General features: G+C 43.9%; 1 protein-coding gene across 2 annotated transcripts; it reads right to left on the bottom strand.

Moving 5' to 3' along the window:
- Positions 1 to 10567: 10567 nt before the first annotated feature.
- LOC146514876 (BTB/POZ domain-containing protein KCTD9-like) lies at positions 10568 to 16243 on the bottom strand. 2 transcript variants are annotated; one of them, XM_085168823.1, is made up of 12 exons: positions 16077 to 16241; positions 15824 to 15945; positions 15486 to 15529; positions 15120 to 15213; positions 14697 to 14755; positions 14499 to 14627; positions 14358 to 14425; positions 14182 to 14277; positions 13758 to 13907; positions 13342 to 13447; positions 13104 to 13237; positions 10568 to 12464 (listed from the first exon to the last, which is right to left on the bottom strand). In XM_085168823.1, exons 1-12 carry the CDS (start codon positions 16233 to 16235, stop codon positions 12348 to 12350), a joined length of 1278 nt encoding a protein of 425 aa, XP_085024949.1. In that variant the 5' UTR covers positions 16236 to 16241; the 3' UTR covers positions 10568 to 12347. The 2 variants fall into 2 exon arrangements, with proteins under 2 accessions (XP_085024949.1, XP_085024948.1); XM_085168822.1 differs by having other exon boundaries at positions 14499 to 14755; positions 16077 to 16243.
- Positions 16244 to 16283: the final 40 nt, after the last annotated feature.

Raw genomic sequence — 16283 nt, 5'->3', positions numbered from 1 at the left:
GCATCCTCCATATAATACAGAATAACTTCACTGAAGCTAAAAATGTTCAAACAAAAACACTGTAAACACCTTACAATGAATCTGATGCAGTTAAATTCATACTCATTTAGAGTGAGTTATACTGTCATAAAGAAAGGCTGCACACGTTTCCTACCATGTGTTTGTGGATGCAGATGTTTGACCCTATTATGCTCACAGGTGTTGTTGAATAAAAGGTTTCTTTAAGATCGTGGTGAGTTTAATGTACGTCAACTTGCGTTTGAGGCCTGGAAAATATTTCACCTGTGGCTGTGATTTTAAGTCTCTCTCCTGCTGGAACACTCAAACTTCATGTCAGAGTTTTTCCGCTGTGGTGTTTCTGCTCGTCTTGCACAGCTGGATGTTTCATAGTGTGCTGCATGTTTGGGGTTGTTCTTTCCAGGTCCTCTTCAGCTGCGGGAAGCCAACAAACCATGTTATGCAAATTAGAGCTGAAGTGACCTTGAAGGCCGAGACAGACCGTCTGAGCAGCTCAGAGGTCATTTCACAGCCACCAGGGGTGGAGGACAGAGGCCAGAAAACCTGTCATGGGCCCCCAACCACCAGCAGATTATTTAAAAAAACAGGCTCCTCATTTATTAGCATCTATATATCAAAAGAGACCAAACAGCTTGTGTATCGGGCTGTAAACATGTTTGTTTCTGCTGTAAACGTTTAACATGGGAGTCTATGGGGACTGACTGACTCACTGCTGCCTCTGCTTGTTATTAGGGGAACTGCAGAGTGCCCCCTGTACAACCTGGAAAACGTCACATTTGTAGCAGCAGGAAGAAAATGAGACTCATCATTTGTCGGCTGGAAAAGACTCGACTGAAGGATTCAGGCAGAGAAAATAACAGAAAGAGACTTTTATATGACCCACTGCAGAGTCTGAACTAAAGAATTCAAACACAAAAACTGCTACAGGGAGCAGATACTCTGATAAAGGATGACGGATACATTAGAGCCTGAGTGGAGTGGCGAAAACAGGAGGGTAACAAGACACAGATGAAGACAATCAGACAAAAAGGAAGTAAAACCTAGAGCAAAAACCAACTAGCACATTAACCAGGAAAAAAGATCTCAAGAGTCACAGGTTGGTGGTGTTCTTGTTGTCCTGCATGAACATGATTATGAGCAATCACTGCAGCATTACTGAGAGTTAAAAACTGTCTAAAGTCTTTCATCTGTAATAAAATGATCAGCGTTCCTGCTTTACCAAGTGTAACAATTAAGTTTAACATCCAGGCATCCATGAAAACCGAATTTATGAAATTTAATGGCGTTAGAAGTTAGCAGGGAGTTAGCTTGCTAGCTTCCATCTAAATATAATACACCATTTTCTGACTGAGGGATTTCCGAAACAAATTAAGACACACAGCTCTATCACTCCCGAAATAAATGAAGACAGGAAAGTAAACAGCAGTGATGTTCTTAGGGTTACTGAAGTTGGGCTAGCTGGTATATAATGATGTGCTACATGATCGCTAGCGACACAGCTATGTTAGCATAATATAAACAGTCAAGCTGGAGGGTGAACGCTAACTTTTTTCCACTCAATAAAAGTTAACGTGAGGATTCCGAAGGTTCGGGACAAATGCAATCGCATGGCAGGATGCTGTAAACGGACCAAACTTCAGCCAGGAGAACAACTGAGATAATCTATCCACAATACGAGGTTAGTCATTAATATATTGCTGCATGGGCTGGGCTGTAGTTACATCGTAAGGTTTTAAAAATGGCGCTTTAAAATGAATAGCGATAATAATAAAAACCGTGAGAGGCTGACAGTGATCACTGAATGTTTTAGGGGCTTGTTGAGATTAAATAGAACAAGATACAAAGCATTAAAACATGTTAAATACACAACAGCCTTATTAAACGCAGGGTAGTTTGGGCCCGGAAGCAGAATTCATCACGACATCACTTAAAAACCGGATATAAAAAGTTAAATTAAAAAAAAAAATTAATGAAAAAGTGTTAATCAACAGATGAGCACAGAGAGTACATCTCGTCCTCAGCTTCAGGCTCAGGCTCACCTTCACCTGCACAGTTATGATCCAGGTTCTGTCATCTCCATCCAGCAGACTATTCAGATATGCATAAACCCAGCAATAACAGAGATGTTGAAAATCATCTGAGGTGGAAACAAAAACATGGAGTTTCAGTAAAACCTTCTGTCAGGACACTGCAGCAGCTCTGTAATATCACCAGACTGAGCATCAGCCAATCAGTGTGAGCCACACAATGCACACAGGTGTTGGGTGAAAACACAGGTACATTAAAGGCAGGTCTAGTTTAGACTTGTGTAATGCATTTGCTTCAAGTTAAAGCCATGGTTTTCATGGTATGTGTGGTAGTGTGTTAGTGTGTGTGTGCTGAAACTCTGGACCTGCCTGCAGGTTTTCTGGAGTTCAGCAGAGTCAGAGTGTAATTTTGGCTGCTCTGTAATCACAGAGCTCCTGCAGGGCGGTGTGATAACGCACCATAATGCTGCCTCAGTGTCATCCTCCCTGTGTGGGCTCTCATCGCATGTAATTCACCTCTGAGTGTGTGTGAGTGTTTTTGTGTGTGGTTCTTTCAGCGCATGTCCTGAGGTCACATGGGCTGCAGACTTGTCCTCAGACTGATTAAAGGTTTGTTTAAAGAACAGATTCAGTCTCAAAAGTCTCCAGAGTGCAGGAAGGGAGGCGTCTGAGGAACTGCTACACCCAGGAGTACAAGCACATTCTAAGTACTGTAAGGACTGCAGTGTATTTTATCAAAGTATCAGACAGTACTTCAGGAAAGATTAAATTTAAAGTGAACAGCAGGTTTGTCTGTGGGTGTGCAGATGAAGTACCTCAGGTTTGTACTGCAGTACTCGCAGTAGTGAATGTAGCTGCTGTAGTTTCCCTGCCAGATCTTCAGAGTTGTTCCAGTTGTTCAGTCTGCAGAGAGGACGACGTCTAGCTATCCCTGACCCTCCGCTTTCACTGCAGTCAGCACAAAGTGTGTGAACCTCACGCACACTCAAACACAAAAACACAGACACACACACACATACACTCACACACAAAGACACAAACACACACACACACACACACACATAGATAGCCTCCTCCCTCCATAAAGAAAGTCAGACGCACCGCAGAGTCAGGAATGTGGAGTTTACATGGGCAGCTTTATTTGGCCTGAAGAAAATGTTCCAGAAGCCACATCCCACACGCACCCACACACACACACACACACACACACACACACACACACACACACACACACACACACACAATGAAAGTTCCATCTGTTATTAACATTTAATAATTCAGTTCATCGGCACAGAGCAAAAGGTTTGTGGGAGGAACTCAGCTGAAAACTCAAGTCAGTAAGGTTTCATGAAAGACACAAAACAGAGAAAGCCAGCCAACAAACACAGAGGATAGAAAACAACCATAAAGAGGAAAAAAAGCTCCAACCAGAAACAAAGAAAAGCCCACAAAAAACAGCAGACAGACAAGGACACAAGCCTCCACCCACACTTAGTTTGGTTGCATCACGGCAACCAAACTAAGGAGAAGGGTCCTACCTGAACACTTGCAGACAGTGGCTGTATCCCAATTCAGGGTCTGCAGCCTTAAAGGCCGCGACGAAGGCTAATGCATTCTTCATTTCCCTGAATTTTAAGGATGTGGTGGTGTAGACTTCGTGGCCCAACATATCCCAGAATGCATAGCGCACAAAACCCGAAGAGTAAACTTTTAAAAACAAGTACTGAATATTATGTCACTTATTTATGTGCAAATGTTTAATAACGAAGAACATTAAAACATTCCTGTTGGCCACATGTCGGCAAAGTTATGTGACATTAGCGATGTTTGTACTAGCTTGGTTTTAAAGCCTTTACTTTAAAATATATGCCGTTCAATAGTCGACCTTAATCTTACAGAACATTTGATGATTTTATGGATATTTAAAGTAAGCACTGAGACAAATTTAGTAATGCCAACATATTAAAAGAACAATATTTGTCTCTTATATATAACACAGTTATATATACAGTGAAGATTTAAGGTGACGGGAAATATAAATAAATGCAGCTTTAATCTTTACTGCAGCTCAGTATTTGAAACAGAGTCATTCACTGCTGTAATAACTAATAGTGATTGAAATGATAACTTTAATATTGGCCATATTATATTTACATTACCAAAGTGAGATGACTTTAGTCTCATGAACAACATAAGCTAATTGTTATTGACTAGCTAATCTTAAATGACTGTTCAGTACAGAAGTGAAGCCCAATAATCATGATTTCACAGTCCCGTGGTCTCAGCCTCAGATACTTATCAAATCAAAGCTCATGTAGAAACAAACAAACAAATGAACAAAAGATTTTCTCCTTCATTTCTGTCAAACAATGCTGTATGAAATGTTTCCAGCTGTTAGTGTCATGGTTGCTAGGCAACCTGGGCAGCGCGACGGAGGCTAGACCGTCCCATTTCACAAGCCTCGCACTTCCGGCCTTAGCGGTCTTTGAGTACGCGGCCCTTGTGGACCGTTAAGGCTGCGTACTTTAAGGCTGCAGACCCTGAATTGCTATACAGCAAGTGACTGAAGCAATAAAAAGCTTAGTGCCAAACCCTGCAGCTCCTCTAGTGTCCAGGCAGCAGAGTTCACTCCCATAGACTCCCATGTTAAAACTAATAAACATATGTACAGCTTGATACACAAACTGTTCCGGTCTTTATTGATAATTTTCCCCTTCCTTCATAACATTTTCAGAACTCACATTAACACTTAAAGTTTGCATTATTAGGGGCGTGGTCTCTGTGATTGAGAGGTGGATGGTGACACAGGTCGATGTAGCTGCTAGCTGTTTGCTAACTTCACCTGAACTAGACCCCTGGGCAGTGTTTGCGCTGTTGGACATCATGTGACCAATAATATGGCTGTTGTGAGGTTACTCTACTAGCAGACCGTCCAAGAAGGCGGAGCTCCACTTCAATAGTGAGTGAAATTCGAGTTTGATTGGATGTTACATGTTATGTTAGCAGGAAGGTGTGTCTGTGTGATGCTCCCACACAGTCTAGGATGCTAGACATACAAAATCCACCCATACAAAGTAGTCAAACCCAGTGAACGACATCATGATAGTTGTGTCCATCTTTTATATACAGTGCAGGAAAGCACCTGCTCTGCTGAGATTTGGAAAACAAATATGAATCCAGTGGATTATTTTGTCTGTATGACATCACCACCTCCTGCTAGATCACTCTAATGCTTGACATATTAATAACAACATTTTCACTCATTTCTGAGGAGTGTTGTGGATTCTCCACATAACTGAGGTGTCCACAGACTTCTGAAGGTGGAGTTTCCTCTCTCAGAACTTTTGGCAGCGGTAAACGAACATATGCTGCTTGTTTTGGAGTGCTTTTGTGAAGTTGACATACACTTTGTTTTGGTCTTAGAAGCACATCTGATTTGTAGGCGTGTACCAGCCAATGTGACCAAAGAGATTCAAAGAGACACAAAACAGTCAAAAATCCACAAAAATTACAACAAACGGGTTTAAAACAGACACCAAAGAAGCAAACCAGATGAAAACAGCAAAGAAGAAGAAGGAGGTAAGAAGGAACACTGACATGTTGTTGTTCCACTGATGTCATGGCAACACACGTGGCACTGACTCACGTCATATTGAGCGCATGTCTGCGTGGGCTGCTATCATCTCACACACACACACACACACACACACACACACACACACAGTGATGTAAATCTGGGATGTAGATGACATCACTCAGAATAACAAGCAGGGAAACTTTGGTATTGATCACGTTTTGAAGGATCACACAGAAAGGAAGTGATGCGTGAGGGCAGGCGGCAGATGTGCAGCATCTGCTGACCCTGAGTGACACCTGCAGCGAGCAGCCGTGAATGTTGTCGGTCTTTAACCCCAGCCCTGCTGAAAGCTCAGTGAGCAGTCAGTCACGTGATAACGACAGCCTTATCCAGGTCGCAAACAGGACGTTGTTGACGGTCATGTGGCAGGAAGTTTTCGGCCTCTTCCTGATTAAGGCGCTGGACCTACAGAAACGCGTCAGGAACACATCGCTGTGCTCACAGCATTCAAACTCAAACACTTCCGCCCACGCCGAGCATTTTCTCCCCGCCTCAGAGCTGACCGTCCAAACAGAAACCAGTTCTGTCTCCATGAAAACACCCACAGCTTCCTCTGCTGCATCGCCACAGGAGCGCATGGATCCAGATCATGACGTCAGTCCACAGCCTTTACACTGTGAGACCCTCTGCACTAATGGCTCCACCCACTCCAACCTTCTGACCCGGAGCTCCATGGTTAATTCAAAAACGACTCAAACAGGAAGAGGAAGCACTGCGTTTGTTTGTAACCTGTGGTTTACACATGTGCACTGAAGTCTGATTGGACACAATGCTCTTGTCTCTTAACCACAAACCACCAATCAAGCTCCTACACCACCAGCCTAATTTCCCCATCTAAACATTGTCCGATATGGTTGGACGAGAATGAGGAGATGCAGCAATGCTGAGAAACGCATCATCATCATCATCATCACCATCATCATCATATTCTGGCTCCAGCGGGCTCACAGTGCTTTCTGAGGACCTCCTGTTTACAGGAACAGACCACAGACAGAAACCAGATCCTGAAACAGGCATCAACAGGACGCTGCTGGGTCGGGTCAGGAGACCTTTTTTAATATCTTAGATTATCTTGCTCAGCTTTAACGGACGACAGACGAGGTTGTGCTAGATCCATCTGAGGATTACCTACTTAAACGCGAGCCTGGAGTGGTGACCAGCCTTTAGCTTCAAAGTCCACAGTTTGAATGGACTGAGTGATTGACTCATCAGCTGTTTTAAAACAGATCACACCAAACTAAAAGGTGAAGAAAGCAATTGAAACAACTCAAATTCTCAAGTGAATAAACCTCATCCAAGGAGGTCATCAATCACGCCAACTCTGCGTCTCTGAGGCCGGGATGGGAACAATTGGGAACAGATCAGAGGGAAGACGTGATGGTGTCTGCAGATTGCTGTTTGAAAGACTTCCTGTTGAAGAACTTCAAGTATTTCAGTGTGGTTACTGTGGTTTTCTGTAGCAACAGTACACACCTGCATTTTTACAAACTCACAGCTGCACTCTTATTACTCAGGAACAATCGTCTTGATACATGCTCAATCATCCAGGTGACTTCTTGAGTTTCAGCTGACTGCAGGGTTCCAACCTTATAAACAGTACATTTGCATAATGACTGAAACTAGCACCACCGATGAACAATGAGGTCAGTTTCCATCTGTGAATTGGGGAAACCTGTGAAATCTGTGAAACCTTACAAAGTGAAATATGTAATATTTGTAAGGTTGGGGAAACCTGCGGTCAGCTGAAATTCAAGAAGTCACTTGATTGACGATGGAACGTTTCTCCCACTTAAAGTCCAGATGACCAGAAACTTTTTTGATGACTCAGGAAAAATAATGTCTACAAATAAATCTCACCAGGTTTATTTGTGGAGTTCATTTCAGGTTTTGCCTAAAGAAAATTGGCCACTAAAATATTGTTTCCATAAACTTTTCAGAATTTCTTTTTCTTCTTCTGAGGAAACTGAATTCACTGTTTTTTACGACCTGCTGAAACCTTAAAAATGAACTGCGATGCAACAAACTGCTGCTCAGCTCATAATCATGTTCATGCAGGACAACAAGAACACCACCAACCTGTAACTCTTTAAATCTTTTACTCACAGTAAAGCATCACTCAGGGTGGTGATGCTGCCCTCTGCAGGCAAACCCAGGTTTTACATCCAGCAGCACTTGTCCAGTAATCATACGTCATCAGTTTGTTTTAAAACATATTTACATTTCCCAGGATATTAATGGAGTACAAAACTATAAAGAAGAATTTACTCAAAATAAAAAAACACACATTTGATTTCATTCAAATGTCTTACAAACTCAGAAGGTATGACACACTGAGACACACTAAACTGGTTTAAAGTAACTCCCTTCACTTCATACATGGAGCAAAACACTGAGTTTCACCTGCTGAGAATGACAGTTGCCCCAAAATTTTAAGGGTGAACATGAAGTTTTGGCTCTTCCTGAGCGCTGCAGCTCAAACCTGTAATCACCTCTGTTACCATCACAGGCCTGACTCGTGTTATCTACACCCAAAGATGTCTTTCATCTCACTGATTCATTGTTTAATATAAGATACACAAATACAAATGTAAACAGCATGATAGAAAATCTTCATCACCTCATCATGATGAGAGCAGATCTGCTTCACAGAAGCTTCAACAAGTTTTGGTGTTTTGAAAGTCTGAGAGTCATAGTGAGGTTGGAGGTGTTTCTCACAGTAGGAGGCCCCACAGACCCTGGTGGCTTTACGTTTCCTCCCACTGCAAACATCACAGGCCACATCTTCAGCTCGAGCAGCGTGGAGCTCAGGCTTTCTCAGCTCCTCCACTAAAGCTGCTAGTTCAAGCACCCCCACAGGCCAGTACCGGTCAACCATACAGCCTCCATTGGAACATAAAGCCCCCCCAAAAACAAAACCAATAGAAAACCCTACTAACTCATCCCGGGACCCCTCAAGAGATCAGTTGCTGCCTGCAAGAAGAAAAATCCTGCCTGAAAAATCCTTCCAGAATGGAAGAGTTAATAACACAGAACAATCCATTTATATCAATAATATCAGTGATGATAATGTAATTAGTACATTTTTATAAATCCAGTCAGTGATTAAAATATTCTCAGAAAGGAAAATTACTCGTGTCCAATTCAATCTGATGCAAAATCAAGATACTACAGTTACATCTAATGAGTTAATGAATAGAGACCATGGTTCAATAACAGAGGCAACAGAGCTCAACAAGGAGATTCAACCAATCATGAATGCTAAAGGATTGTTTATTTTTCTAATTAATAGGTATTATTTTCTCACCAATGGCTAGAGTGGTGAGTATGTGTTTAGCTTTTTTGGTTGGATGACTGAGGTTTTCTCAGTAAACACAAATGAGAAGATAATGGGACTCTGCAGCCAAAGATGGAGGTATGTGTTTGAGTAATTTCACACCAAAAATGCCAAACAGGCGAGCAGATCCATAGTGCAAGAAATATGTGTCTGTGGTGTTTTGAGAACACTGAGTGCAAATATCAGAATCAGAGAAGCCCATTGTGATATGAGTTCTGTGCAGGATTTGAACTGAAAGGGTTGTAATTTTTTTTTTGTGATTACAATTGTATATTTACAAATCTGTGTCCAAAAATCTGATTCCGAGGACAGCTGAGAGTATTTTTGGAGATGGGTAAACTGATACAGTGAAATTAATCTATTCAGTTTGGAGAGTTTTTTGTTTTTTGGATGAATGACTTTCCAAAGAGCTGCAAAAAAGCAAGGACCAGGTGACTTTGTCAGAGGCTTTTTCTACAATCACACTTGTGTGGGCTGGTGAGGCACAAGGGAAAGGTTCAGCAGGTGGAGACCACAGACTGCTGCTCTCTCCTGGCTCGTTCTTCTTTTAGCAGATAAGATGATTTTCTAAGTTTGTGCTTGTTGAGTCTCTACTAAAAACTTTGGCTGTCAGGTGGCAAAGGAGCAATTAAGTCCTTTCCTGCTGGGTTCACCCAAAAACAGCTATACTAGTTTTGTTTTAATTACAACATGCTGAGGTCAGCCTGATGACATCAGTTTTCATGGATCATTTGTGTTGATATCAATATGGAAATCTAGTGTTGTATATAAATCTTTGTGAAGTCATAATGTTGCATGAAAAAAAAATGTTTTAAAGCAGGGATGTACCCCAAGGACTAACACATTGTTGTGAAGTTGACTCAGTAGAAACTAAAGTGTTTACTTAATCGCTGATTACATGCTAACTTGTGTATTTTATTATCTGTACACATATGACAGGTGCACATTGGCTGAAATCTTTGGCTCCTATAAGCTGTAAAAAAAAGGCGTGCTGTTCAGCTGTTTCAGTGTCTTTTTATATGATATATTACTCAGTGTGGTTTCTTGGAACTTTTTTCAAGGTGAACTTTGAAACAATGGTCAAATGCTTAGACAACCTAATGAAAAATGAAATCAGCTCCAGCTCTTACTAGCGTCTGCCATGTGAAAATAATAATCGCAGACACCAGACTGCTAGCAAACAGAGCAGATTACATTCTGCATCCATTCAGGGAGAAAATGAAGAGTCATTTAAATCGTGTGGTTTTGTTTTGTACGTGTGAATCCTGAATGTGCTCATCGATCGTCAGCTGGCACACTTGGCACACTTGTGAGGCACGAGCATCAGACAGGTCTGAGATTTATCCTCCATGCTTTCAGACTCTGCCGACGGCATTTAGGTGCAATCTTTCTGAGAATAACCTACTAACATCAAAGTTAAAGAAACCCAAAGAAAATAAGAATAAACTGAAATAAGAAAAGAGGAACCTGTAATCACTGATTTGGTTCATGCATATAGAAACATCCAATTCAGACATTTCAGTTCTGGTCCAATAAACACACAGAGGGTGATAAACTTAAGAAACAACAGATTTATTAAACAGAATGAAGAGCAGAGGAGACACCCTGCCTCACACTGACGTTTATGTTTTATTACAACAACACCTGTTTCTGCTTCTTATTAAAGGCTCATTCCAGTTTATTTCAGCCTGCTGCACCTCCCACGCCGAGGGGAAATCAGCCGCTCAGAGGTAACATGAGGGAGGTAAAGCTGGTCCCAGCTCCACACTGGAGAGGGTGAGCAGGATTGACTTCTCACTCACTCATCCTCATTTTTCTTTCATGAAACTCTTTGACATGAAATTCTGTTTGATTGTACATGATACAGGGAAATGCTCACTGATTTTAAAGAGGACCTGCTCTGCTCTTCCTCACTTCCTGTCGTGCATCATTTCCTGTTCCAGAGCAGAATTTCATGTTAAATGTAAGTTTCTGATAATGTGCTGATCAAATCACTCAGTTCATCTTAGTTTTTTCTACTTATGGCTCTGTATGTCACAGAGAGGGGACACAGAAGCACCACCCACCACTGTTCTCGTAGGGAAGGGGAGCCAATCAGATTAAAGTTAGCTTAAAGTGGGGGAAGCTTAAAAAAAAAAAAAGGACTAAAACAAAAAAGATGAACTAATAACATTAAGTCACTTCTTAGCAGTGAGGTCAAAGGAGAAGCATGGAAAAAAGGTTTGTGGTGTGAACTAAGCCTACACACTAAAAGAAATACCCTACAAAATAATAAGTTCATCCTAAAATAATTCAGATGACGAAGGTTTTAATGATTTTAATGGAAAACAACATGTTTCAGAGTTTCCACCACAAGCTGGCCTTAAACCAGAGAAAACTTTAATAGCTGTAAAGCTACAGAAAAATTAGTTCACAGGTTGATCTTCCGTTTTTCCGTGGACCTGCTTTAAACTTAGTTCTTCATCTGTCACTGACTGGATTGCTGCGGTTCCCTTTGACACTCCTGATCATCAGACTAAAAATACTTCAGCCTTCTACAGCTGAGGGGTTAAAAAGTTTATAGACATCCTGTTTTTTTATCCTTTTACAGAGCATTAAAGTGACTGCTGGGAGTTTTTGGTCATGCTAAATAAAACAGCTCCATAACGATGAGAAAAAATATTATGCTTTCTAAACATAAGTCCTAACAGGAAGCAGGTATAAAGAAAAATAAGAAGACAAAGAGTAGATCCTTGAGGAACATCACAGAGCTCGGGAGCTGCACTGAGGCCTAGTTTGTGATTTTTTTATGAACTGTCAGTGATGCAAAGAATAGGTCCCCTTTAAAATATACTATATACAAGCCTCAACCACAAACCTGCGTTACATTTACAAAAAATAAATAAATAAAATAAAATTCAGAAATACTGCAGGCATCAGAACATCATACGTGTCTGAAAACACTGAAATAAAGCTGACGTTATGAGCAGCCACAAGATTAAAGCCTTTGCAAGACACCGAACATCTCACTGGGATCCAACGGTCCTGGTGTTCAGGTGGACATTTCTGACACGGCTTACTGTGATGCTTGGGCGAGTGGACCACGCATGGCACGCCCCCGGTGGCAGCAGTCTCCCACAACAACATCAAACTGCTCAGCAGCAGTTGAGAGAACAAAGAGGTTAAAGCAGAACGAAGAGGAGCCACTGCCTGTGAAGAAGCTTCAGAGTAGGAACAGCAGGTTTTAATTTTGTGGCTCACCCACTTTTTTGGATTGAGAGCAGAAAAAAAAAAGTTTGGCATTCAGTGGTCGGTGTGGCACTGTGAGTGTACATGGTTATGGAAAACAGGTTCACCGCACACTCTGAGACATGTGTAGAGGCGTAAGCATCTCCTCAAAGATGGCACCCTTCACGTTGGAGCCCCGCAGGTTCGCCTCCTGAAGGTCGCAGCCGGACAGGTCGCAGTTCTGCAGGAACAAGAGATAAATGAACCTGAAAGCATCACGGACAGCCCGTGCATTTCTGGAGCTTGTTGAGGTTTTTATGCGTTTGTGTCTCCACCTCCTCCTGAAGATTTCTTAAGTTGAATAAATGGAGCCAATTAAATTATATTAGTCATGCTTCTCTCCAGGTACTCCGGCTTCCTCCCACAGTCCAACGGTGTGCAGTTAGTGGGGTTAGGTTAACTGGTGATTATAAATTGCCCATAGATGTGAATGGTTGTCTGTCTCTGTGTTAGACTAGCAACCTGTCCAGGGCATACCCCGCCTCTCGCTCCAAGACAGCTGGGATAGGCCCCCCCGCAACCCTCAGTGGGATCATTAGAAGAGAATGGCAGTGATCATGTCTGACTGAAGCTGCGTCATCAGCTTTTTAATGTTACAGGTCAGATTAAATCACATCTTTAGTATTTGGACCGAGCACTCAGTCAGTCTTCCCGCACAGGAAATACATCTGATTCAGCGTGGCACAGGCACTTGCACAGTGTGATGTGTTTAGGAAGCGAGACATTTATCAAGCTCATCAATGTGAACAGGACACACAGGTCAGATCTGTTTTGAACTCCAGCCTCATGTGTGAGTGTGCGTGTGCATGTCTGTACAGACCTCGAGGTCAGTCCCAGCCAGAGTCGCCCCCCGCAGGTTACAGTTCTTCAATTTGGCATTCTTCAGCGTGGCGACTCTCAGGTTGATGCCCGTCATCTGACTTCCCTCCATGTCCACACCCTTCAGGTTGGCCCCTGACCCAACACACACACAAAAATATAAATATATCTATCTCTCTCTCCACGACAACCAGTGTCTGTGCGTTTATCTATAGATGGTTTGTGATTGGCTGCTTCACCCTCCAGGTTGGCCTTGACTCCTGCAGGATCCTCAAAGTTGCAGCCTCGCAACGACGCTCCTTCAGCGTTGGTGCACAGCATCTTCACACCCTGCAGGTTGGCGCCCTGCACACGCACACACACACACACGATTCTGACACAGAGGAATCACAGCCAGATACAGCAGACACCTGTCCCACCTGCCGATCTGAACCTGAACCCAGAAGAGTGATCAGAAACAAGTGTCAAAGTCAAAGAGCTGCAGGTCATTCAGACTGTGACAGATGATCACCCAGGTGCTCAGACACCAGGTTGAATCATCAGATTGTGAAAATTAAACTGATCTGGGTTCAGTTTCTAACAGAGCTGTGGAGATCTCCTGGGCTGTTAAAACTTTGAGGGCTCAAAGTTATTGTTATGGTGGGCGGCGACTCACGTCAAGGCAGGCCGCGGACAGGTCGGCTCGCTCCAGGTTGGCCCCGCTCAGGTTAGCGTGGGTCAGGTTGGCTCCTCTCAGGTTGGCCATCTTAAAGTTGATGTAACGCAGGTCCAGACGAGAAAGGTCGGCACCAGTGAAGTTCAGACCCTGAAACAAAACCCACAGAGCGCCCACTGTTACTCAAGTTACCTGTGGTGTCTTCAAATGCCTGACCAAGCCAAGATAATCTGAGCACAGGTGATCACGCTCCCTCACCTGTCAGGTAGCTGCTGTGGGTAACCAGCAGGTAGGGAATGTTAACTCGACCAAACACAGGAAAAGGCAGGATGGCCGATTCACAGAGGGACTGTTTGGTTCCCAGGGGTTAATCTCAGCTAATGCTGTTGTTACCATGACAACCAGGTACACAGACAGTGCTCACCTGACAGCGCAGCTCGGACTTTGTGGTCGTGGCCAACAGGAACCTGATGAACTCTTTCCGGGTCAAAGGTGAGTGATCGTCAGGAGGCTGAGAGGACTGAACACAAGATACCAATCACAGCAGAGTGCACACGCACACAGGCCCAAAAAAAAAAAAAAAAAAAAAAAAGCACACACCTTTATAAGGGCCTCCAGCTGTTTGGCAAGCTGCTCGATCCCAAAGAAGCGGGCTTCCTCCAGCACACCTGCACAGATAAGAACACGGTTAGCAGGCAGTGTCTGTGGGCTGAACGGGTGCTGTGAATTTATGTGGCGTACCGAGGGGGTTGATCCCCTCGTTGATGATGAGCTGTCCGTGCCGCAGGTAGTTCAGGATGGGCTCGAAGTAATCCGGGCTGCGGTCGATCAGGTATGCGCCCTGGCGGTCACGCTTGTTCGCCCACACGTCTGAAACGTGCGCAAGATTAAAGCACGCTGCACATGCACCACTTCCTGCTGACGTGAAGCTGTGCTCACCTTTCTCTCTAAACATGTGGGCCAGCATACTCTCCGGCTCCTTACTGACTAACGTGCTCCTGAGCAAGCAAACACACACAAGACTCAGATTAACAATGACCTTTAACCCTCCACGTCAGGGAGGTTCAGCTTCACAGAAACAAAATCATGAAATTTGTAATAAAGCTCAGGACAAGCTGATCAGCAGCCTCTGATCACCATCAGCAGCCTTCAGGTGAGTGACAGAATAATCTGGATATTCTGCATCGCTGGGGACAACAGCGGCCCCAGCATGTCACTCTGCACATTGCAGCACCTCCACTCCACCTCCGATTTTGACTTTGACAGCTGAGCGTCATTAAAGACTGATTATTAAGGTCATCATGAAAACAAAAACAGCCGACTTAAATCAGTGTAAAACCTGCCAAAGACAGTTATGCTTACCGCGTCGTCGTAAAGCAGCGTCCACCGACATTGAGAGTCAGCCAATCAGTGTGAGTCTGATCCTTATCAGGGCCTCTGGGGTCATCCTGAGGATCTGGACAGGTGAGCGCACAGGTAGCATTAGTGCAATAAACATGGGTCCAATCAGCTCTTTTACCAGCCGACACCAACGGGAAGTCTGCACAAAAGGTGGGTGGGGCTTATGTGTCAGATTAGGGACATCATTTGGATGTCAGAGTTGAAAAGAAAAAAAACCCCAAAACAAGTTAAGAGCATGTGCAGGAACTTCTGCACACTCTGAGCTCAGAGTCAAAAACACCTCAGCAGCACACCCCTGACCCCTCGGCTGCAGGTCATCACACTCACCTTCAAATGAGTCTCTATCAGAAACGTACAGCACGTCATCGTCTCTGCACACACAAACATAGGAAACACAGTGAGGGTGGGGCTGTCTCAAAACAAACACACAAACGGCAGGCATATACTTGCATATTAAATAAACAGAAAAATAAGGTATAAATAAGCGTGGAATTATTAAAATGATCTAAAATTAAAAAAGGGATTATATCTATGTGCCCGGTTTTTATTGTCACTTCCGTCACTTTTTGCCCTCCACAGGAACATTTCACCGCTCACAGGTGGAAACACCTTGAACGCCTCTGCAGTTCCGTGGATTCACTGTTACACCTGGACAGGCCCCTCACCTGATCAGCGCGATGTCGTCAATGAGACCGCCGTTCCCGTTGTACACATTGGAGGCTCGAATGCCCAGCTTGGAGCCGGCCACACACAGCAGGTCCTCCAGCGATCCGTACACGGCCACCACCTGCGCGCTCGCGGACAAAACGCACCGTTACCGTTTCCGCCCGCCGAGAGATCCGGGGGCGTGCTGGAGCAGGAACAGGCCATTTTTGTCCCCGCCAGCACACCGACTCCCGCCTCACCGTTATAGCTTACCTTTCCGTTCGTGCACGTGCCGTTAACGAAGAGCGTGACTCTCCTCATAGCGGACAGCTTCAGCCGAACCGGCCGCTCCCGCTTCTGCCCGGGAAAGGAGCTCCTTCGGCCACAGCAACAAGCGCTCTCCCTTTCCTCTTCCACAATCCGCTCAGACATCCAGCGAGCCAATCAGCGGGCCAGACTGGAGACCGACAGCCAATCAGT

This window comes from Neolamprologus multifasciatus, chromosome 7 (genome assembly GCF_963576455.1).
Source record: "Neolamprologus multifasciatus chromosome 7, fNeoMul1.2, whole genome shotgun sequence".
Classification (NCBI taxonomy): Eukaryota; Metazoa; Chordata; class Actinopteri; order Cichliformes; family Cichlidae; genus Neolamprologus; species Neolamprologus multifasciatus.
Note: the sequence above shows the minus strand (reverse complement) of the source record. Positions and strands in the feature narration are given on the sequence as shown.

Excerpts from the sequence above, each read along its gene's own strand:
- LOC146514876 (XM_085168822.1), bottom strand. The coding sequence starts at position 16,235 with ATGTCTGAGCGGATTGTGGAAGAGGAAAGGGAGAGCGCTTGTTGCTGT. Across the intron at positions 15,530-15,823 it reads GACGACATCGCGCTGATCAG|AGACGATGACGTGCTGTACG; the intron begins GTGAGGGGCCTG and ends TTGTGTGTGCAG. Across the intron at positions 12,465-13,103 it reads TGGCTGGGACTGACCTCGAG|AACTGCGACCTGTCCGGCTG; the intron begins GTCTGTACAGAC and ends TTGTTCCTGCAG.